The 23,675-nt window shown below is 47.2% G+C and overlaps 1 protein-coding gene across 1 annotated transcript in view; it reads left to right on the top strand.

Moving 5' to 3' along the window:
- The first annotated feature begins 3,165 nt into the window (after window positions 1-3,165).
- Window positions 3,166-23,675, top strand: part of EIF4E3 (eukaryotic translation initiation factor 4E family member 3) — a 38,745-nt gene continuing 18,235 nt past the window's right edge. Inside the window, exons 1-2 of the mRNA XM_030867723.3 lie at window positions 3,166-3,372; window positions 17,993-18,065. Coding sequence (XP_030723583.1) covers window positions 3,191-3,372; window positions 17,993-18,065 — 255 coding nt within the window. The 5' untranslated portion in view covers window positions 3,166-3,190. The remainder of the gene's footprint in view (window positions 3,373-17,992; window positions 18,066-23,675) is intronic.

A 23,675-nucleotide genomic window follows, 5' to 3' on the forward strand; every position in this document is an offset into this window, starting at 1 on the left:
TGGGGTCACCTTCTCTTCCTCCCTCCTGCCGCCCCAAGCTGTCTGAGTTGCGTGTTACGCAGTGGGAGAGCACATTGGCCTGGATCTCAAGCTACCCACGTTCTAGTCCTGCCTGTGTTATTTCCTAGAGCTGTGGCCTCGGGTAAGTCACCTCACCTCTCTGGGCCTCAGTTTCTCCATTTGTAATATGATGGGTGTGCGTAGGTAATCTCCAAGTTCCCTTTCTACCCTGAAATTATTGGAATTCCTGCTGCCCAGTTGCAAAGTGGGAAAGATGAGGGGAATTTTCCTCATTTATTATCTTCTAAGGGTGATTCTGAAGAGTGATAACAAGAGTTAAGTCTCTTACACATTTCAGACAGGAAGGGAACGAAAGTAATGCCCATTGTTCCCTCCTTGCTTCTCACCTTAGTCATGTTGCCTGACTTCTTTTATTAATCTTAAGGTGATTTAAATTTTATATTTTTTGTATATCACCTGCTTCCAAAATAGATTTGAGGGGTTCACGGTATAAGATGCACACGTGCAACTGGATCATTAACATAAAATAGGAATATATTAACATAAAAATAGGGATGCTTTTTCATTGGTTAATATTGATGTTGTGATGGAACAGCAGCTGTAATTTCGAGCATCCTGGAAGCCAAAGCAAAAAGAGAGGGAGGTACATAATTGATATTCAATGAAGACAAATTGCGTGACTGTTCCTACTTCTAAATTCTGAAAGTAATTTATCAGGTGGTGCATACTGTCTTTTAGAAACTGCAGATAAAACTTTAAAATATTCCTTTCTTGCTGAGAGTATTGTCACAGAACATAAGGGAGAAGCTAAACTTGACAGTTTGACTAGTTCTAATCAATAGAAAGCAAAAACTCCCTTTCTACCAATGCCTTAGAATTTTATATAAAGATTAAAGATGTCACTAAGTAAATATAAAATTTCAGAATCAGCCATTATTTATAAATCAATTATATATAAATGCATGTAACCATTTGCATGGTAATTTAGCAATGTAATTTAGCAATTTTAGACACAGGCAAAAATTCTTCTTCTCCAAACTTATTCTGAAATAAACTTGTGCAGTTGAGGAAAGACATTAAATATAAAAATGCTTATGGTAGCATTATTTATCAAAGAAAATGACTGCAAACCAAATAAATCTTGAGGGCTAGTGAATTAAATTACATTACTTCTTTAGAATGGATTACTTTGCAGTCCTTAAAAAGAAGTAGATTTATATGTTTTGATATGAAAGTCTTCAAATGTATAATGTCAGTTAAGATAAGGAGGTGTGGCAGTGGTATAAAATGCTTCTATTTCTTTATAAAAGATATAGGTAGTAGGTATACAATTTATATTTGTAGATATATGCCTTTACAGGCATACTTGCATTTTTCCGGAAGGCAACTGTTAACAGTGGTTTCCTCTGGGCAAGAAGACTGATAGCCTTGGGAGGGAAGGAGACTTACTATTCATTTTCTTATTTTCACTATGTGGACCTGTTAGTTTTCCAGCTAGAGAGGCAGTAGAGACTGGCAGTTACAAGCCTAGACTCTGGAGCCTGAATACGTATGTTCCAATCCTGGCTCTCTCACTAACTGGGTGACCTTGGGGTTAATTTAACTTCTCCACTTCTCATCTATTAAATGTGCTAATAATAGTATCTTCCTCATTGGATTTTGTGAGGATTAAATGAGTTAATAAGGATAAAGTGCTCAGAATAGCTTAACCACTGCCATATATGCATTTTCTGGAAAAAATAAAAGGAGAAATTAACCAACCCCAAAAATGCATCTAACCGAAAGCGCCCCTTGTATCTCAGAGGTGCAAGGGCTTTTAAACATGTCACTGCTTGCAGCATGATACGTCGTATAAAAATTATGTTCGAAGCAGGGATAGCAAAGCAGCGGTTTTGTTTTCATTGTGGTCATTTTAGCAGAACTTGAATACCTTTTAGGGAAGGCACCTACCCTGGGACTCATAACAGGTGTTTACAATGCCTGTGAAACCCCCGAACCCATCTAGTTTTGTAGCTCCTCTTCTAGTCCATCCCAGAGTTGCTCAGGTTATGAGCGGAATGTATGCTAGGCCACGGAGAAAATCTTTGAGGAGACAGAACTCTACATCCACAGCTGGTAAAGGCCAGAGAGGCACTATCCAGAAATTCAAGCTTAAGGAGGGTGTCCATGTCCACGCCAGTTATGACATGTGTGTTCACATGCCCTCATGCGTCTCCTTTTCTTTTGAAAGAGAGAATGATAGACACTTGCCAAGGGGCGGTGCTAGGAGGCTCAGGAATCTTAATGGCCATAGGGGCTTCCTCCGCGGAGGGCTGGGTTCCTGATGCTCAGTTTCCTCCTCCTTCCTTGTGGGTGCTTTGGGGCAAGTGTGGAGACCTTGGGCTGATTTGGGGCACCCTCATTTAAAGTTGGTCACACTCTGGGCACCTGGTGGCCCCTTCAAATCAGCTGAGTTAGGAAACATGCAAAACTGACCTGTAACAACTTCATCCCCCGGTCAGTGGTCCTGGTTCTGTCTGTCTGACCCTTTCTTTCTGCACTCTTGGGCACTCCAGTCTCTATTCATTTGGCCAGCGGTTCCCCGGGCATCTGTCTCTCACATCCAACTGTGCTTCCATCTGCCCTTCCATCCCTCCACCCCTCCTCCTACCATCTGCCAGCTTTCCCACCCATCCTTCAGACTGCTGGTATGTCTGTCCACCCCTCCTCCCCTCCCACCATGTGGGTCTGAGACTCCATCCACTGGACCATCCATCCCTCCATCCCTCCATCTTTCTGTAGCCCACCCATAGGTCTTGCTCACCGCCTGTCTGGCTGCAGAACCCACCGCTTGACCCTTCCTCTGTTCCTCCCACCCCTGTAGCCTGGAATCCGTCCCCGCCGCTGCTCTGCCCTCCCCCAGACCCGCGAGTCCGTCAGTCCCCGCACGCTGGGTCGGTGCCTGCGCCGAATCGGCCCCCCACTCGCGTGGGCAGTGCTTTTGTTCGGCGGCCCCGGGCGGCCCGGCGGCGCGGCTCCAAGGCCGGGCGGGCGAAGGGCCGGGCCAGGGCGGGGCGCGCGCGGGGCGGGGCGGGGCGGCCGCGGCGGGGCGGGCGGGGGCCTGGGTGACTCAGCCGCTGCTCGCCCCGCGGTCCGTGCGTCCGCCGGTCTCGCAGGCGGGGCGGAGAAAATGGCGTTGCCCCCGGCCGCCGCGCCCCCCTCCGGGGCCCGGGCACCGCCGGGGCCCCGCGCCGCCGCCGCCGCCGCCACCACCGCCACCGCGCCGCCGCTGGGCCTGCAGCAGCTCTCGGAGCTGCGGCCCGAGCCGGGTGGGATCCCGCTGCACTCGCCCTGGACCTTCTGGCTCGACAGGTGAGTGGGTCGCGGGGCTCGCCACCGCCGCCGTGCGCCCGCCGGGCCTGCGCCGCCGCTTTGTCTCGGGGCCCACCTCCCCCGCCCCGCGCCGGGTGAGCTCGGGCGGCCCGGCCCCCAGCCCCGGGCCCCGGGCGCCGGCCCCGCCGCGCGAGCTCGCGCAGAGCCGGCTCGGAAGCCGAGGGTTTTGGGCCGACGCGAGCGGCTGTCGGGCGGCCTCGCCTCACGGCCGGGAGAGAAAACACGCAGTCGCCAAAGTTTCGGCAGCACTTTTCCTCTTTCTTTCCTTCCGTAGAAGAAACGCCGGCGGGCGGGTATCCTGGCTGGGCAATGGGAGATGCTGGGCCTGGCGGGGGTGATCGGTCCTCGCTGTAAAGTGAAGCGAGTGATGCTGTCCTGGTCACCCCCACGGGGCTCTTGGGGAACTCGGGACACGACCCTCGCCGTGACAGCGCTCAGGAAAGTCGACCAGCCCCCTGGGAACTGTGCGGAGGTGGTATTACTGTGGCACAGCGGGCGCCTACCCCCGTCCACCGATGCAGCCTTTGAATTCTTTCTCATCCACTGGGCGGCTGTTTCTTGAGCACTTACTGTGGACCCACACGCCTGCTAGGCGCTGGGGATTCAGTGGTGAGCCATGCCTCACCTTGTTGGTAAAGTGGGGCCAATTATAGCTTTCTCAGGGGACAGCTCAGGTACCTTCTCAGAAATGCCTACATGACTGCCGCATCTAAGTTAGCAGCCCTCCTCCCTCCCTTCACTCATGTCCTCTCTGTTTTTCTTCATAAAGTTCATAATGCTACTGAGTTGTGCTGTGTAGGAAACTGTTTATTTTTCCATCTGTCTCAATCCCTCAACATTTCCCTCTCTGTTACGGGCCAGTGAGCAGGAACTTGTGTTTGGCACCTAGTAGGAGTGCAAGAAATTTTTGACAGATGAATAAATGGATGAATTGCAAAGTTCCTTCGTAGTATCTGTCACCCAGTCGGTGCCCAAGGATGACACTTCAAGGTTGTCCCAAGAGCTTATGGAACTTTTGATGACACTGTAACTCAATGGTTAATTGTTAGGGAGGCATGGGTGTGTCCGTTTGCTGTGAAATTTACTCAGTAGACGCAAATCTGTTTTTTGTTTGTTTGTTTTGGGGTTTTTTTTTTTTTTTTTTTTGCCTTACACGGGCTTCTCACTGTTGCGGCCTCTGCCGTTGCGGAGCACAGGCTCCGGACGCACAGGCTCAGCGGCCATGGCGCACGGGCCCAGCCGCTCCGCGGCATGTGGGATCCTCCTGGACCGGGGCACGAACCTGTGTTCCCTGCATCGGCAGGCAGACTCTCAACCACTAAGCCACCAGGGAAGCCCGCAAATCTGGTTTTTAAAAGCCTTGCGTAAAATACCTGCAAGAATTTTAAAAAGTGATATTCATCTTTTCTTAGGGAGACAAGCTCATTCCTTTCTTCCTGTTGGAATTAGCACCCATCTACAAGAACTGACACTTGGAGTCATTGTCTTTTCTGGGGGCACAGAGAAGTTGGGGGTGGGTAAGATACAGTGAGTCTGTTGGGTTTTTTTTATTTTTAATATTTTCACTTTCGTTATGAGATGCTAAGAGCGTTTTACTGTCAAAACAAGAATGGTTTTGGCAAATTGTAGCAGAATGAAATCGTGTGTCTTTGTTTTCAAAGGTGTGTTGTAATTGCTATTACCTGGTATCTGTTTTCAAGGTGTTAAATCTGGACCTCTGGACCATTGGATACTGGTGGGCTGCTGGAAACAGTATCAACAGAATGTGTTTATAAACAGGTCAAAAATTAGTCTCCTTACAGGCACAACATTTTTAAGAATGGTCTAAGATACTAATACTATATAGCAACACAACTTTTAAAGAATATCTGGTATCTTTTTTTTTGGAAGCATAGTTGATGTACAATATTATGTAAGTTACACAGTGTACAATATAGTGATTCATAATTTTTAAAGGTTATACTCCATTTATAGTTATTATAAAATCTTGACTCTATTCCCTGTGTTGTAAATATATCTTAACACAACTTTTAAAGAATATCTAATATCTTTTAAGTTAAAACCACGGTAACTCCAGTGAAGACAGACTATAGCCTTCCTACTGTGTGTTTGCACATTTTTGTTCTCTGAAAGCCAGTAATCAAATGAAACATGTTACTGCCACCATGTCCAAATCTTCAACAGAAGTGGCTGTATTAATTTAGAAATAATATTTAGCTCCAGCATTGCACGTATGAATTCATTTTGCCTGATCCGTCATCCCATAGCTGCTATTGAACTTTCTCCACTTCTCTGGAGATGCAGGGTGCCCCTCTTTCCCTCGGAGTTGTGAGCACATTGTGTTCTAGAGGTTCCCCTGTATCTTTTTCCCCCCCCAGAGAAACAAGATGGTAGAGAGTGTGGTAAGGCTCTCAGGAGAGCCCTCCAAGGGCAGCCTTCACCTCAGGTAGCTGCTGTCTGCCGCCGATGACGTCAGTCTTGAGAACCACACCATCCAAAGGTCTCCTGCTACTTGAAAGTCTTTGGCACCTGCCTCTTGGCCTGTCCTACCTTCCAGCCTACTCTGTGACGGTGAACAAAAGTTCTAGCCTCACTAGCCCTCACTTGCATGGTTTGTGAAATGGGAATAAATAATCATAGGATATTCTTAGGGCTACATGAGCGCTATGAATGTAAAATACCAACAAGTGTCCTAGCATAGAATAACGTGTAAATGCTAACTACTAAAATTATTATCCAGTGCTCCCTAATTACCACCCGTTCGCCCATCAGTGGTTCCCCAGAGCAACTTGTCTGAATTCAGTGTGAGGAAGCCAGCATCCTAATTTATTTCCGTCATGGATGAATTTGAGAGTCCCCCCAGTAGAGTTATTTGCAGTTTCAGTAGTAAACCCCAGTAAGTCTTTATTTGTTGTTTTGTTTTTTAATTAGACTTTATGGCTAAGGATTCAAACATTTGGGGGATAATATTGGCGGGGGGTGTAGGAGGAAGAGTTTTCCTCCCTTTTCTGGCTCTGTAAAACTCGGACCTGTCTTGATTCTTGGAGGCCACTCTTGTTTGTGTGCCTCTGACTGCTTTGTTTTCATCTCATGATGACCCTCCCCTGTCCTCTTAAGTTTTATCCATGGGCTCAGTGCTCAGGCCTCTTCTCTTGTTCCCAGCCACACCAGTGATCTCATCCAGTCACAAGGCTTTCAGCTGCGTCTGTACACTGGTGATTCCCAAAACCTTGCACTCACGCATCCAGCTCCTCCTCTCCGTCTCCATGTGGATGTCTAATACACATCCTTACTCAACACGTGCCAAACCACTTCCTCGGCTGCCCTCCCCACCTTGTCTCCTTCGTCTGTGTCATCTCAGACCAGAGCAGTTTACAGCCACCCCATCCTTCCAGTTGTTCATCGCCCCCCCCCAAATCTTGGAGTCATCTGTGATTCTCTTCCTCTTCCTCCTTACCTCCCCCCCTTTTCTATCCCCTTCCCCATCCTTCTTCCTCCTGGTACATCCGTTAACAACAAATGCTATTGATTCTACGCTCAAAATGCATCTAGCATCCAATGTATTCTCACCACCTGCATCCCAGACCCTGGACCACACCACATCTGTCACCTGGATGAAGGCAAGAGCATCCTAACTGCTCTCCCTGCTTCTGCTCTTGCCCCATACAGTTCATTCCCATCACAGCAGCCAGAGCGGTCCCTTGAAATACCACAGTTCAAACATGTCACTTCTCTGCTCCCGGGTCCTCTGCGAGCAAAAGCCAGAGTGCTTATCGTGGCCCGTGAGACTCTGCAGCATGTCCTGCCCCCGCCTGGTACACCTTTCTCCTGCTGTCTCTCTGTCACTCTCCCTACTGCACATGCCCTTCTGGCTTGCTGGACCCCTTGCTCTTTCTCCATCATCCTAAGCATGGGCCTTTGCCACTGGGGGTCCTTCCTCCTGGGATGCTCTTCCCTCAGTCATCTGCTAGGTCTGCGCTTCCCTTACTTCCAGTCTCTGCTTGAATGTCATCGTCTCAGCGAGACCTTCCCTGACCATTGATAGAAAATGACCCGCATCTCCTGACACATTCCCCGAGGCCCTGCTCCTGCTTTGTTGTCTCTGTAGGGTTAGCACTGTTCGTCTGTCTTCTCTCACCAGAATGTACACTTCCCAGGGTTCTTTTCCCCGCCACTCTGTCCTCAGCTCCTAGATCAGAGCCTAGGACAGCTCAGCCCACACTAAATATTTAGGGGGCTCTTGAATTCTACCCACAGTGACTTTCCCTTCTGTGGCGGCTGATTTTACTCTAATTATCAGTTGCAAATCTGCATCCTAGCCCTGACCCCTCTCCTGAGTTCTGGACACACATCACCTACCCTGTTACGGTCAACACCACCACCATCCTACCTGGAGTCCCCTTCTGTCTCACGTACCCTTCCCCGTCCAGCTCTGTACTTGACGTTGCTCCAAGGCTAAGCCGTCCCGTCCTCTCCGTGTCCCTCCCTCTGCACATCCTGGGCCCCTCCAGCTCCTGTCACACTCTCTAGCGTCCTGCTCCCAAGCTTGTCTCTCCCCAGGCCTCCCCGACCTGGGCTCACAGCTTAGCCTTCTACACTACGCCTGGTCTCGTCGTTCCGAAACTCCCCTGCCCCTCTCCTCTGCCACGGCAGTGCATTCTTTTGACTCTGTCTCTCACCACCTAAGGGTGCCTCTGTTGTGGGGTTGTGTGCTCCAGCCAGGTGGAATTGTGGGTCTGCACCCCTACCTTTACCAGCAGCTCTGACTGACTTTTGTGGTAGAAACTTCTGTATTGCTCTTTTTAATCTGAAACCCACCTCCTTTTCAGCTTCATCACCTGTGTCTCCCCAACTCCATTATGCCGCTCAGCTGGCCCATTCTCTCTGGTAACAGCAGCAAATGCCTGGCCCTTCTGTTGGATAAACCATGGACTTGCCAGCCTCTGAGATTTGTCTTGTGAAGTTCCTTCTGCTCGGGTTGCCCTCCTCCCCTTCGTCTACCTAAAAAGCTGCCACACATCCTTCGAGGCCTTCTTGAGTTGCCACGTCTTTAATTGTCCTTCAAAGCGCTTGGCCCAGGCATGATTAAGCCCACCTCCTTTGTGGTCCTACCGCGTCTTTATAGCCTGTATTTGTATTAAGGATCGTTAATTCCTCCTCCCTCGCTCATGACCACGAGACACGTAACTGCCTCGTGTCTGCTCCCGGAGTGCGCCTTGGTGTGCAGAGGAGGTACCTAGTGAGTGTTTGTGCTCTCGTGTTTTGAATCGCAAAGGTGGGCCCTCACTACATCGCCCACCGACCCCACCCCATCAGGACTTAGCTCCGCCCAGTCAGCGTTAAAAAATACAGGCTCCTGTCCCTGCCCCAGACCTGCTCCATCAGATCTCTGGGGTACAATGTGCATTTGTAACAAATGCCTCAGGTGCCAAAACTTCTCAGTTACTGCTCTGCTTGTTGGTGAGATTAACGGAACATATTAGTTGCCAGTCACTGTTGTAGGTGCTGAGAGTGCAAAGATGACAACATGGGCCTGGGCCTCCCAGGAGGTTACACACCATCTGCTTCAGTGGCATCAGTGAAGAGTTCAGCCAGGTACTGAATTCTAGAGGGACCCGCCTTCCAGGGTGGAGTACGTTCAAGTGTGTTCCAATGGTGTCTCCATAAGAACGCGTCTCATGGAGGCGGGGTGGGACCAGGCTTGACAAAGAGGATCCGCAAGTCATCCTTGTTCATCTCAGAGCGACCTGCTGGGTCTAGGTGAGGGCAGAGGGCTGCATGGAAGGCCGTAGGTGACAGGGAGAAAGTGGCTGGAGTTTCGACTTTTCCTATCCTTTTTCCCCATTCTTGCCTTTCTGAACCCACAAGCTCTCTTAATGGCCAGGATTTTATTTTTTGTAAGAGGCAAAGGGGTTCTGGCTACTTCAGGCAGGGAAAGGCCCTGACCTAGGGGATCACAGCCTGTCCAACTGTGGGTCAGTAGCTGCCTCCTACAGACAGGCCTAAAGGTCCTAAATGTCCTCACTCAGAAAGCTTCCTAGTCCTTACCTGGCACTAGCTTCTCGAAAATACATTTTCCTGCTTTCAGGATTACAGAGGCCATTTCCTTATTTCCAAACCTAAGACAGCTGGCAAGACTTCAGTGACCTGGCCCTTCTTAGTTCCGTTGTCAGCTCTGGAACACTGTTAACACTTCTCTTTCACCCAGCCTCCGTGTACTAAAGGATTAATTAGATATCGAGATGAAAAGAGTCCCAGTTGCTACCGGCAAGGAGCTCACAGGCCAGGAGTGACAATAGACAAGAGAAGGGAAAAAATTCAAAATCAAATAAACCTGCAAAAATAAAGCATTTAGACAGTTTCAATAGACGCACTATTAAACGTTATGAATAGGCCCTGGCCCGTTTTTGCAGGTGAGCCTTTCTCAAACAGGAAGCTGGTGTAGCCACAAGCCGCAGATCTATTTAGAAGTGATTAAAATGAAATCATCTTTAATGGAGTGACTGATATACAAGGCACCCCCTTCGTCCAGTATCTGGGCTTGTGCAGATTTTCTCTGTGGCAGCTGAGCCTGATGTTAGTAAATTCAAGAAGACGACGGGCTTTTAGGAGACGTATCCCTGGCTTTAAAATTTTCCCCGTTTAGGTTATTCTCTTGGCTGAAATGAACTGATCTCTCATATAAGGTGAAGTCATCATTCGTTTTTTCACCAAACGTTTATTGTGTGCATGTGCCCTGGACATGTCTATCCATAACTTGGCTATCCTGTAACATATGTAACGTTTTAAACATTTTTTTTTTCACTTTAACCTATTAGTGTTCACAGCTGTTTACTTCAGTGCACCGGGCACTAGACTGGAGCTGTACATAATTACCCACAGAATCCTCACAGTACTGAAGTAGGCCGCACCAGCAACATTTTACACATGGGACAGCTGAGGCGCGGACAGGTAACTTGCCTGAGGTCACACAGCTAACATAGAACAGAAACGGGATTTGGAGTAAGGACTGTGTGACCCCAAAAAGCACTGGCATCCCTCACCCCAGTGAACACTGCTTCCCCGTGCATATGAACAGTGAATGGGACACAGTTCTCCCGTATTTCATATCCTCAAATATGGGAGCTGGGCAGGACTTGAGAGGTCATCTGGACCTGCCATTGAATTTCTCAAATAAGGAAACTAGGGGCCAGTGTCACAGGAGGTAATTAAGCCAAATTGGCAGAGAAAAAGAGAGCCCCGCCTAAAACCCATGTTCAAGTGCCTTTATAGGATTGTCCTTCACATTTAATGATAACCCCGTCTTAATCATCTCTTTGGGTGATGAAAAAAATGCATCTGTGAAAATGATGATTTTTTTTACATTTTTCTGATGATGCTGTCTATATTCCATTAGCTCTTATTTCCCATTTCTTATGGTGATTTGCTTTACATGATATAAATCAACAAACCTCAAACTTTAATGTATAGACAAATCACCTGGGATTCAGCAGGTGTCAGGCGCGGCCTGGAGACTCTGCAGCTCTAACAAGCTCCCAGGTAATGCTGCTGGTTGGTGGAATATAAGTGGCAGGGATGTGGGCAGGGTTTGGGGAAACCTTTTCAGCTTCTTTCCTTTGTAGGAAGCATCTCCAGAAATCCAGGTCCCTGGTAAGTGTTGCTGTGGTCTGCTAAGGAATGGTTAAGATAATTTCTGAGGTACCGACAAAGGCATCTGTCCCCAGGAATTTTATTCCTGAGCTTAGCCTGCAGCACCCAGGTGAGGTTTAATGGAGAAGGCACGTTTGGACTGCTGGGAAGTCAGGGTTGAGGGTTGCAAGGTGCAGGCGAGCTGAGAATGTATTTGGGGCCGCATTGTGTTCGCAGCACCAAGCAGGGTAGGGCGTCCTGCTGGAAGTGGTTAGTTCAGGCTCCTGACAAAGAGCCAGGCTGCCAGGGACCCTTGGTTCAAGTACCAACTCTCCTGTTAGCCAACTGTGAGCCTTTGGGCAAGTCGCCACCCTGAGACTTAGTTTGCTTATCTGCAGAGTGGGGTTGCAACCGTTATTTACCTCACGGTGTTTGATTAACGATGCGTGCATGTAGCACACGCTGTGTGATCTTTTCACCTACTGGGAGCACAGTAAGTATCTCTTGAATAAGAGAGAGGATAAAAATGCTTTGAAGCGTCTCAGACTCAAATTGAGCTAAATGAGTTCTGTCTTGGCAAGATTCTCAGGAACCTGCTTTAATGAATAGATAAAGATGATTTGTAAACAACACATTGAATTATTGCATGCAAATGGTGGTTGCGTGCCTGGAAACCGTTTAAGTTGAATAGTTGGTCCAACTTACTGAACTTCCTGCCTTCTCGTAATTCCCCAAATGAAAAGGGATTTTAACCAGTTTTGCATAGAGAATCTTAAGATGCATTTGCTCTAATTCCGTGATTAAGTTGAAGACACACAGGGGCACTATAAAGCTGGACTTGGGGATTTTGTAACATTAAGAGTTCCCCTGACATCTTACACTAATCATCTACTTGGCAGACCTCGGAGGATCCCTCCCCACTCCTGCCTTAACCATAACAGCTTCTGGATTCGCCAGGTCCAAGTGGAAGCAGCTCCTGGAAGCTGTGGCCTTAAGCCCAGAGAGACTGGCGCCGGATGGGCTTTCTTTCCTGAGGATGGACCCAGGGGTTTCTCAGCTCTGTGTCACTCTCACAGACTTCTTGGGATTTTTGCCCTCGGTCCCACAGATTAGAAAATGTGCTCGGTGTCTCTTAGTTGTGATGGCTTCCCCCTCTGTTCCTCTTGTGCTCTTGCTGCTGCCGCTGGTGACGACAGCCACTGTTGCTTGTTAGATGCCAGTTGCTGTGTAAATACTTTATGCGCCTTAGCTCTTGCAGTCTAAGTAGGGATAGAGACCATTCTCAGAAAGGGGAAGCGAGGGTCAGGAGAGTCAGGCTTGTCACACAGCGGGTGGCTGGCAGAGCTGGAACTCAGTTCTGTCGATTTCAAAGACCATCCTCTCAAGCCCTCTGCTCTCCTGCCTTCCTGCCACAGCCCAGCTTGGCTTTTGTTTGGTAAATTATCTTCCTCTCATGTCCAGCCTCAGAAAATGATGACCTGTAAATGCGTTCGTCCCGAATTGTGTTCCTTGTATCACGTTTTGGGGTATCGTTATTGCCAAGGGTTCTGGTGGCGTCTAACCCTGTCCCGCGTCTCTGCTTCTCCCCCCCAGCCCCTGCCCGCCCCCAGGCAGTGTGGCTCAATGGGTGGTGGTGGTGGAGGAGAGAGTGAGTGGCAAGGGCAGTGGGTGGGCCCAAGGATGGAGTAGATAACCTAAGAAGGGCTGAGAGGGGGATTTGGCGGAAGATGTGCTACCTGTGACCACCCATGCTCACAGTGACTGCTTGGTGTTTTACTGAGAAGCGTCCTCATCCAAGAGGAAGATCGTGGGCATCAGAGCCAGAGAGACCAAGGAAAGAACCCAGATCTGCTCCTCAAAAACACGCTCACTGAGTTTGGTTCCTAGTCTGTAAATGGAGATAATGATACCAACCTGGCAAGCTTGCTGTAAGGATTAGAGATCTATATGCAAACCCCTCTCATATAGTACGTGCTCAGTAGAAGGAAGCCATTACTATATTACTATCATTAAATCAGAGGGGAAACTCCTAGTGGAACAATTCAAACTCCTCAACCTGATCCACCAGGAGGCGTTTCTTGTTCCACTGCTGTGTTCCCAGCTCCAGCTGTGTCCTGTGAGAGGGTGACATAGTATTCAAAGAATGTGAAAGTAGGTCCTGATTCCTTGGTTCTGTGATTGTCCACAGCTTTGGCCGTATAGCCTTCCAGGAGTGGACACATTCAATGTTATATTACTCGTATATTCCTCCCTCAACTTTCTCTCACACTTCCTGCCTCCCAGGCCAACAAAGAGGAACCTAAACATTGTTTCTTTGCCTTCAGGAATCTGGGAAATTCAGAGAGGCAGGGGTGCCAGTTCTAGAGCATACGCTTCATGAGGACAAGGGCTTCGTCTCGAATGAACACTGCTGTCTCCTCGTCAGCTAAAAGAGGTGTGCGATGGATCTTTGGTGGTTAAATAGACGATAGGTCTTCTTAGGCTGTTTGTTGCACGTATACGGCAGGGTGTCTCAGCATGGACTCTTGCCATTTTGGACCTGATCACCCTCTGTTGCGGGTGCTATCCTGTCCAGCCCTGGCTTCTGCCCACTCGATGCCAGCAGCACCCCTCAAGTGGTGATAACCAGAAATGTCTCTGGATATTGCCAGATGTCTTCTCCTCAGAGGCCCCATCACCTCTACCTAGATGAGCACCCTTGGTCTGCAGAGAGAGGTTTGGTTAGGGTTCCGTTGAGAGGTTTGGGTGTGTAACATGAAGGAAGTCAAAAGATTTTTTTTTAAAGATGTGAGAATGTACTGTATGTATGATACCAGTAAAAAAAAAAAAAAAAAAAAGTCTCTTTCATTGAAATCCACTACACACACTTCCCTCCCAGTTGCTGCAAGTATCTGTTAGAGGAACAGGGAAGAGAGGGTTGCCGGCCACCTGCTTCCCGGGGCTGCAGCTTTGCCAGCAGCTGCCCACACTGCTACTTTAAGAAACAGTAACTGTAGATGGTACAGTTCGCTGTTGAATCAGCAAGTCCAGTACAGACTGACCTGTTTACAAGGCAGATCACTTACGAATCTCGGCTTGTTTTCCCTTTTAAAATCGATTTTGTGGATATGGCCCAGTTCTGTTTGCTAAGGATGGCTGAGGTTCAGGCACGAGGTATAGGCTTTTTAGTGTTTTCTAGTGACTGTCTGGATCACATTTGGCTTGCAGGAGAATGGCTTTCCTTGCGCTGGCCAAGCCAGCCAACGATTCACTACTGTCAGAAGTTCCGACAGTATTTTTCTTATTTTGACACCTGGATATACATAAAACTGTCCAGCATCTGGAAGGAACCTTGAAAATTAGAGAATCCAACCTCCTTCATTAAGAAATGAGGCAACTCATGGCACAGGGAGATCACCTTGGTGCTTTGCGACCACCTAGAGGAGTGGGCTAAGGAGGGTGGGAGGGAGGGAGATGCAAGAGGGAGGAGATATGGGGATATATGTATATGTATAGCTGATTTACTTTGTTATGCAGCAGAAACTAACACAACACTGTAAAGCAATTATACTCCAATAAAGATGTTAAAAAAAAAAAAGAAATTAGGCAAGTCATTTTCCATAGAAGCTGACACATTTCCTTTCAAACACCAATACATCAGCATCCTAAGATGTTAAGCAGAATAGAACTATTGTTGAGCGTGATCCTGTTGGTTTTAGTGAGGACCTTCTCTGCCTTGATCTGATGGAAAGACTATTCGAAGAACATAACGTGGACACAATCTTGTATTAAAAGTAGGATTCAGCAAAAACGGCCGCCTTGATGAGAACACACCAAGAGTCAATTATAAAACTCCATTAAAAAATGTAAGTGTGTAGGGGCTTCCCTGGTGGCGCAGTGGTTAAGAATCCGCCTGCCAACGCAAGGGACATGGGTTCGAGCCCTGGTCCGGGAAGATCCCACATGCCGCAGAGCAACTAAGCCCGTGCGTCACAACTACTGAGCCTGCGCTCTAGAGCCAGCAAGCCACAACTACTGAAGCCTGTGCGCCTAGAGCCTGCGCTGTGCAACAAGAGAAGCCACCGCAATGAGAAGCCCACACACTGCAATGAAGAGTAACTCCCTGCTCGCCGCAACTAGAGAAAGCCTGCGTGCAGCAACAAAGACCCAACGCAGCCAAAAATAAATGAATAAATAAATAAATTTATTTTTTTAAAAAAGTGTGTATATGGCTTGACTGGACAGTTTAGCAGTGAGGCGTAAAGGGCAGGAAGTCTCAGGTCACCTGTCTGCAAATCAGGTTTTTGTGTCCTGAGGCCACACCTTATCAAACCTCTTTAGGCACTGGGCTGCTTGGCTGTAAAATGGTAAGAAGTAATAATGACATCTGAATACGCAGGCTTGCGAGGATTCAGTGCTGTGATGAAGGTGACTTGCTGAGCACACAAGCAAGAATTCAGTCGATGCACGTCAGCCCCTGGCAATGTTGTCCTACGAAGCGCTGCCTCCTTGTTTCATGCTAGAACCCTTCTTGGACTCTGGAGACTACAGAGGTTTCTTCAGAAACCTAGAGCAGTGAAACTGAACAGACCTAAATGACTTTGTATAATTGTCTGCTGCACTAGAATATGAGTAAAAGACCAGAACGTGGAGACAGAGGCATTTAAAAAGAGGCATATAAAGCAAAGGTTTATCAGTGATATTTTTTTCTGGGTGAAATAGTGGTATTCTCATGTTTTATTTGCTTAAATTGACATGTTGTATGAGGTGAACACAAATTATACTCATGCTAAACCGTCATAAATTGAATGGTAGCCTTAAAAATTAGTAAAAATTCGGGCTTCCATGGTGGCACAGTGGTTGAGAGTCCGCCTGCCGGTGCGGGGGACGTGGGTTTGTGCCCCGGTCTGGGGGGATCCCACATGCCGCGGACCGGCTGGGCCCGTGAGCCATGGCCGCTGAGCCTGTGCGTCCGGAGCCTGTGCTCCGCAACGGGAGAGGCCACAACAGTGAGAGGCCCGCGTACCGCAAAAAAAACAATTAGTAAAAATTCAAAATACACAGTTTTAAAAATGAAAAAGTGCAACGGACATTTCCTACCTTTGGATCCTTATACCACCCTGTCCCCCAACCCCATTAGGGAAAGAACCCTGTCTGTATTCTGCTATATGCTTTGGGCAGCCAGCGGTATATCTTCTGGGCATATTTGGTGGAGAGTCAGCTAACCTCTTCAAAGGAAGAAAAGTCGGTATTAGAATAAATGCCAGTAGATTTTCATATAAAGGCAATAGACTGTTCATGTGAAAACCTACTCAGAAAAGGTTAAGGTTTGGGGTTTTTTTGTTTAGTTTTTTTCCCCAATCCTTTTGTAATTTAAACCCCCCAGACAGCATAAAACCTGTATCAAATAGCAAATTAGTATTTATGTAAGTCAATACTGTAGTTCCCGGGGCAGTCCAGAGAGAGCGACGGATGCATCGTGGGTCAGACGCCACCATCGCAGGTGCTGACCCAGCGCCTCGCTCTTCATCACGTTCTGCAACATAGCTACTTGAGGCTTCGGGTCTGGCGGCAGAATGCGGTCCTGGTGGTTATTGTGGGTTTGCGTTTGTCAGACAACGTCCGGCACACTCATAATAACTAGAAAAGAGTTGTAAACCTGGTGCTTTGGGGAAGATTGATTTATCAGACTCCACCTGCTCGACAGGGTCCCTTGTTTGCTTCCACACTAGTCCGTAATTATGCCTCCTTGTGACCTCCAGGCTAGGGAGCGGTGTTCAGAAATGGGTTTTTTATATCAGGTTCAACACCCAGGTCCATAATTCCGGGACTGTAGTCTGCAGAGCTCTGCCCCTGGTGTCTGACGCTTGCCCCACACCTGGGCCTAGCCCTCTGCGCTGCCATCCCCTCCACCTCTGAGCTGGCTCAGTTTTGTGCACATCTCTTGCCAGGAAGCTCACCATCTTGAGGTTCCCTGGGGACTGTGTCTCGGAGGGTCAGTGGCTGGTAGAGAGCATTCCTTTTACAGATTCCAGGCCCTGGTGGGTCAGCTGTGAGCTGGTGCTTGCCGCTCACCGCCAGCCTCTTAGTCCTTACAGCCAGACGTGGGGCTGTCAAGCATTACTTGAGTTTTTCAACCTGAGGCCTGAGGTAGCTGGACCCCAACCTTCCTGAGCAAGACCTGCTAATTCAGTATAGGGAGAAAGGAAGGGTAGCAAGGATGGGGAGGCCTCACTTCTGCAGATTGAAGACACCACGTCCTGTTACCCGCAAACCCAGGACATGGTGCTGGGTGAAGCCATTCTCAGTGGATGGCGCTTCTGGTGAATGAGCTGGTAGTATGTTGCCATCTAGTGGAACATATGGCAAACTAAAGATTAATATACTCTGACCGCAGAGTTCAGCAGAGCTAATTAAATCAGCCCGAGAAAATAACTGAAAGTATTTTCTCAAGGCAGGTGATTTGGAAACACGTGCAGATTCAAGTGAGGCGAAGGGTGACTTTTAGTAATCATGTTTTCTTAAAGTTGGCAAAAGGTCACCCAAGAGTTCTTGAATATTTACCACCAAGGAAGTAACAAATTTTTCAGACATATAACCAGGTCAAGACCCTGCATTGTCATTGTCATCTATACAACATGCCCAGTTTCCTATCCAGGGTCCTAGGCCCAAAAGGCTTGGCTATCACATGGTTATTTTTATATTTTTTAAAATGTGATTTTAAGGTTTCCAGTGTCTTTCTTACATTTCCAGTTTTCCTGTTAAACTTCCACAGGATAAATATGCTTATTTTTAGGAGACGCGAGCACCTGACTTGACAAAGTAGGAGTTTCCCGTTTTAAATTCTAACTAGCATCCCAGCAGTGTCCGCTTCTGTGGTTTCAGACCTGACTTGTGTGAAGACCTGCAGACTTACATTACACTGTGAAATGTTTCACGAACACTGAAACATTTTCCTTGTTTCTTTGCTCTTTTGCTTCTGTTTGCTTAGATCCCTCCCTGGTGCCACAGCAGCTGAGTGCGCGTCAAATCTGAAGAAAATCTACACAGTACAAACGGTACAGGTAAGATCAAGAAACCTGCTGTTCGTGGGACGGTTAATCATCCAACCTGAGACCTGTGCTGTGCTGGCAGCGCCCACCCGGGGCTGTGCCCTGACCTCAGCTCACATGCCCACTCTGGCAGAGCAGCCCTCAGCCACATCTTCCCCAAAGGCCAGCTGAGCACATGCCCGAGTGGCCTGCTCTTCTCTTGGTGACGTGTGGAACCTTATCGTCTCCCAGACCCTCGTGACTCTGGTGTGGTTTTGACGATATCACTGTGTGTCCTCATTTAAGCACCAGCTTGGCCGCTCCCTCTCTGGGCTCTGTTTGCCATCGGTGAGAAGCCCTGGTACCACCTGCAAGCTTACTGAAAGTCACAGGGCAGGATAGTGTTGAGCCTGAAAGTGGAAGGTCTCGGACCCATGTCCTGCTCCACGTTCTCGGACCCATGTCCTGCTCCACGTTCAAATTCCATCATCCTAAGCTGGGCAGGGATCAGCCCTTTAATTTGTGTAAGACTGGTGTGATGGTAGCACCTGCCTCCATGGGTGGGTCTGAGGACCGAACGAGATGATGTCTTTATCAGGCTTAGCAGGAGACCTGATACATGGTAGGTTGTCAGCAAATGTAAGCTCTTAGATCTCTTAGTTCTTTCTCTACCCAACTCTTAGGATGAACGTTAAAAAAACAAAACAAAACAAAACAAAACCTGGTTTATTTAGTTGATCACATTACTGTTTTCTTCCAAAGCAAATTCTATCAAGTTTCTCCCCCTCCATTGTTGTACACTCGATAAGCCTGTTAAGGCTGCTTCATACTTGCATTGACTATGTGTCCTGAATTTTCCAGAAGGGCCAGTTTTAAATTGTGTGTTCTGCCCTTGAGTCTTTTAATGTGTTAGAAATTCTAACAGATCGGTGTCTCTTCGGCAGCCTCTCACTTGCACAGGAGTTGCGCAGAGATCTTCTTTCAGACACTTCTCCCAGTATCTGGTTCAGGAAATTTAGTACTCATGGTTATGCAGCCCCAGGAATCTGATTGTAAAGTGCCTCGTGTGGCCACAGAGCGCCCTAAGCCGGGTGTAAAGACGCGGTCCCTACCACAGGCTGTCTCTGAACTATTTGAGAAAATGACCTAAGCGTGTGGAGAGCAGAATAACAGTGCTGTTGTAAATAAGCAGTCAGTGCCAAGTACAAGCAGTGTCACAAGACAGCACGTGGGCCACCGTCCAGAGGGACAGATGCTCTCAGAATCCAGGAATGGGTCCCCTTCACTTCTCCCCGTGGTGACATTATGGACCTTTTTACCTCTTCCCAGCATTGCTGTGTAAACCTCAGAGCACTTGATTCTAAAGCCTGTCCTCATGTAGAAGTTCTTAGAGCCCACTGATTTTTTTTTTTTTTTTGAGGTCCTCATTAGACTTTTCCCATGCTATTGTGACATTGGATCCACATCACAACTGTGCCTGGGTTTCCAGGAAGACGTTGGTAAAGTTACACCGAGGGATTAGTTTGTTTCCCTGCCCCTGTGTGATGACAACAGAGCATTGGTTGAGCCTTGGTATCTGGCAGCAAGTGACATAGGGTCTTCAGGGACCAATTTAAAGTACCCAGGCCGGCACATACTAGGAAATGCCTTCTTAAAAACTTCATTGGGATATAATTTTTTCAGTAAATGCAGGTCTCCTTAAGTGTAGAAGTTTGATAAATTTTGACAAAGATACACAAACGTGTAACTATCACCCGATCAAGATTTTAAAATTCCATCCTGTCAGGAAGGTTTTCTTCATGCCCTTTTCCTACCAGTCCCTTACCGGAAGCAACCACTATTCACATTTCTGTCACCATGCATTGGCTTTGTCTTTTATTGAACCTCATATAAATGGAGTACTGTATTGTGCCTGGTTCCTTTCACTCCATAAATACTGAAGGATCAAATGCATGAATGAGAAATTAATAAATGAACCACTTTTCTGTCACAGCAGACTGCTCACATAATGATCTGTTAAGCTGTAACCACACATTCTCAATGGCGGCAAAAATTGATTCTTGGTGTGGCCAAAAAGAATCATGCTGTTTTTATGTAGAAAGCACAGATAGGCATACGGTACGTAAATAGATATATAGTCTCTTGGTGGTATTAAAGTTTCACAAGAAAGTGAGTAGGAAAAGGGCTCCTTCAACATAGGGGGGTGATAATGAAACACTGCCCCAAGGGGTCAGGAAGTTCTGTCGTATCTCCGATGAGTCTGTCCTCCTCCGTTTCTTCATCTGTAAAACAGATAGTAGCAGTTCCTCCTCCCTAGGGTTGAGCGAGGGTTAAATGAGATTGCATAGTCCTTAGTAGTGCTTGGTACTTAGTAAGCCCTCAGCTGTTGGCAGCTTTTACAGAAGGTTGCATTCCACACTTCAGCTTCATCGGTTGACCGGGGAGGATGTGGGCCTGGGTGTAGGGTGGTCACACCGCCTGGGTTGGTGTCTCACATCTGCTACTTAGTAGCTCAGGCAAGTTGCTTAACTTCTGTGTTCTGTTTGCTCATCTCTAAGATGGGAGTAATTGTGATACCAACTGCATTGTGAGGTTGTGAGAGTGAAATGGCACAAGGACGTAAAAAGCACCCAGTAAGTGCTGGAGAATAATAATGAATGCGTCTGCCGTTACTTGCCTGCTTCTACTGGAACATCTTCTTGTACATGTCCTCAATCATGGTTTAAATCACAAAACTGTGTACCACTACTTCTAGATGATTTATTTCAAGCAGTTATTCCCCAGATTATACCACTGTGAATACCTCTACTTAGGAAAATGTATTTAACTTGTCGATGAGTTTGGGGATTTCAGGCTGTGTCCTTAATATCTGTGAACAGTCCTTAGTATTTGAGAACTAGCCTGCGTGCTGATTTTAAAGTCATTTGAGGATATGCCTTTGCCCCACTGTCTTTTCATTTTGTGGTTATATGTGGATTCTTGAACTCTCGCTCCGTCAGCACTAAAAAATTACGTCCCTGATCGTGTCTGTTTTTCCCTCATCTGTGTTTAGATGCAGTGTAGTTATCATGTGGTATTAATGATTGTTTTCCATAAGGACATATTGAATAATATGTCTTTTTGTACTTTGAGGCCCTCAGCAAATCAGAGATGCTGATGGGGGTGGCAGAGGAATTGTTATCCCCATTTATTAGCTGGAGGGGCTGAGGCTGGGAGGTAAGTGGCCCGAAAAGTGGCAGAAACAGCCAGTCGCGCTGTGCTCTGGGACCGGAACTCCCTCCTTTTCTAGGTCCATCCTCTTGCTTTTGGTCCACCCTGACTGAAGAGTGAGGGAGGCCTGTGTCTCCAGCCGGCCCACTGACCCCTGCTGAGGACAGTCTCATCACAGCCACCAGTAATGCCCTCTGGTTGGAGTTAAATTTGTTCCCTACTTACCTGCCTTTCTTGGAAAATTCCATGTTTCATCTAGATGTGTTTTCCAGGCACTTACTGATCCCTTTTACTCTTTTGTAAACATTTCAAAGTTTTCCACATTTCTTCTGTGTTTTTATGTCCTAAATGCATGCAGCGCGGAATAGAACACAGCTTCTGACCAAGCCTGATTTTACCTGTGGCAGAAGGGAGTTACCGGCCAGGTAACGATTTGCAGGGGATCCTCCCTTGCTACCACAAGACCAAAATTCCAGCCCTGAAAACTCATTCCTGTGTAGCATTCTAACCCACCTCAGGTATCACGTTCAAGGTTTTGCCACACTGTGTCCTGTTGTTCTATGTCCCATGCAGTGGTCCCATAAATTGACCGACTTTTTACTTAAATTTACGGAAAGCAGAAGCTTCATATTTCTTCTGTAAATGGATATCCAGCATCATTTATCATAAACAGAAGGTCTTCAGAGAAATATAGATACAGTCTCTTAAAATGAAGAGAATCTTCCTTCTATACTTGTATATTGCCGGTGATATCAAGGCATCATCCCTTATCAGAAGGTTGTGGAGCTCCTGTGCTCTTGCAGGTCATTAAGGTAGGGCAGCAGATTGCTTTGCAAATCATTGGGAAAGGAGGGCTGTCCCTTTTGGGAGGAGAGGTTTTATAGGTCAGGACCGATAATGGAGAATGATAGAAAGATTGATTCAAAGTCGTCACTGCCCTGGACCACAGCAGGGCAGCCCACGGTGGGTGGCATCCTGCAATAGAATGACCTGCAGTGAACCATTTGGGTGAAGGGACAGGGTCGAGGGAAGAAAGAGAGAAACTCCCTCCTGAAAAAAGAGAGGGAAAGCCCTGCAGGCAGGTCTACTTCATAGTTCTGTTTAGTGAAGGTTAGTATCGAGAAGAACAGGATTATGTAGCTGTCATTTAATTTATTCATGGGGTACGTGATGGGATCATCATCATAGTCACAGCCCAGTTGTGCAGAAACAGAACTGAAGTCCAAGTACCTGGATCCTGTCTGCTGGCATGTTGGCAGTGGAAGCCGCTGTGCAGGTGGGGTGGGAGATTAAATCTTGTAAAGTGAAAGTGATTCAGTCACTTCAGATGTAAAACTTGGTCTCTCAAGGGGGATCAGAATATGCCACCCCAAAAACGGCACTTGAGCTTAAGAATTACTTTGAACTGAAGGCAGTTGAAAAACAGCAGAGCCAGGAGGAGCTCTCTGACCTCCTCTATCTGCCTGAAGTCAGGGCATAAATTACCCTTTTAAAGGTGACATAAATTTACATTTGTAAAGGTATCCCTTTTTCTTACCCCTTGAGTCTGCATAACAAACCTACTAAGCAAATACTAAGCTGTATTTCCTCAGCACAGTCACACCATATACCACCTCTAGGGGCCCCAGACCCTCTTTCCTTTGTCTGGTCACTCTCCACAATTTATCATCCTTTGTTAAAATGGTGTATAAGCTTCTGAGTCCAATCACGTCTTTGGGTTTTCACCAAAGTGAAAGCCCTGTGCACTGAAAAATATTAACATCAATAAACATATACCTATGGGCCTTACCCAGGAAGCCAAATACACACTGCTCTGCTGTTTCCCCCAGCTTCTCTCCTGTTCTCTCAATGTGTGAACCCCACTTAGCTCCCTGACTCAGACTTTGTTTTTCATTCATTGACTTAACTGCGTGGTGAGAAATTGCCCACTCCCCTATCAGTCCTCCAAACTTTGGTTCTCACTTTAAGACCTTTGGAATGCAAAGCAAAACCCATTTCTCTCTCCACTACCTGGCTCTCCCAGGTCAGAAACACTTTGCTTTCAGCCTGTTGTATCTGCTGTGAATTTAAAAACGTCCATTAAGCTCTTCAGTTGCCTTTCTTCTGGGCTCTGCCCTTCCCATAAACCATTGATTTACTTGGTGGGATGCAAGCCCCAGCCAATTAGAAATACCTAAGGAATGAAAATGTTTGTTTAAAATTTCAAAAATACTTTCAAAGATTTATATGCTGTGACCTGCGGAAGAAATGCTGGATTTGTTGGGTTTTTTGGAGGTGTATTTGCTGCATGTTTTTCTTTTCTTTCTTTCTTTCTTTTTTCTTTTTTTTTTTTTAACACCATGTTGTCTGTCACCACATGGCATCTTTTCTTCTCAAGTATTTTCAAGTATATTCTCTTTTTTTTTCCTTCAAAGCATTTAGTAAAAAATGAGG

This window comes from Globicephala melas, chromosome 11, assembly GCF_963455315.2.
Source record: "Globicephala melas chromosome 11, mGloMel1.2, whole genome shotgun sequence".
Lineage (NCBI taxonomy): Eukaryota > Metazoa > Chordata > Mammalia > Artiodactyla > Delphinidae > Globicephala > Globicephala melas.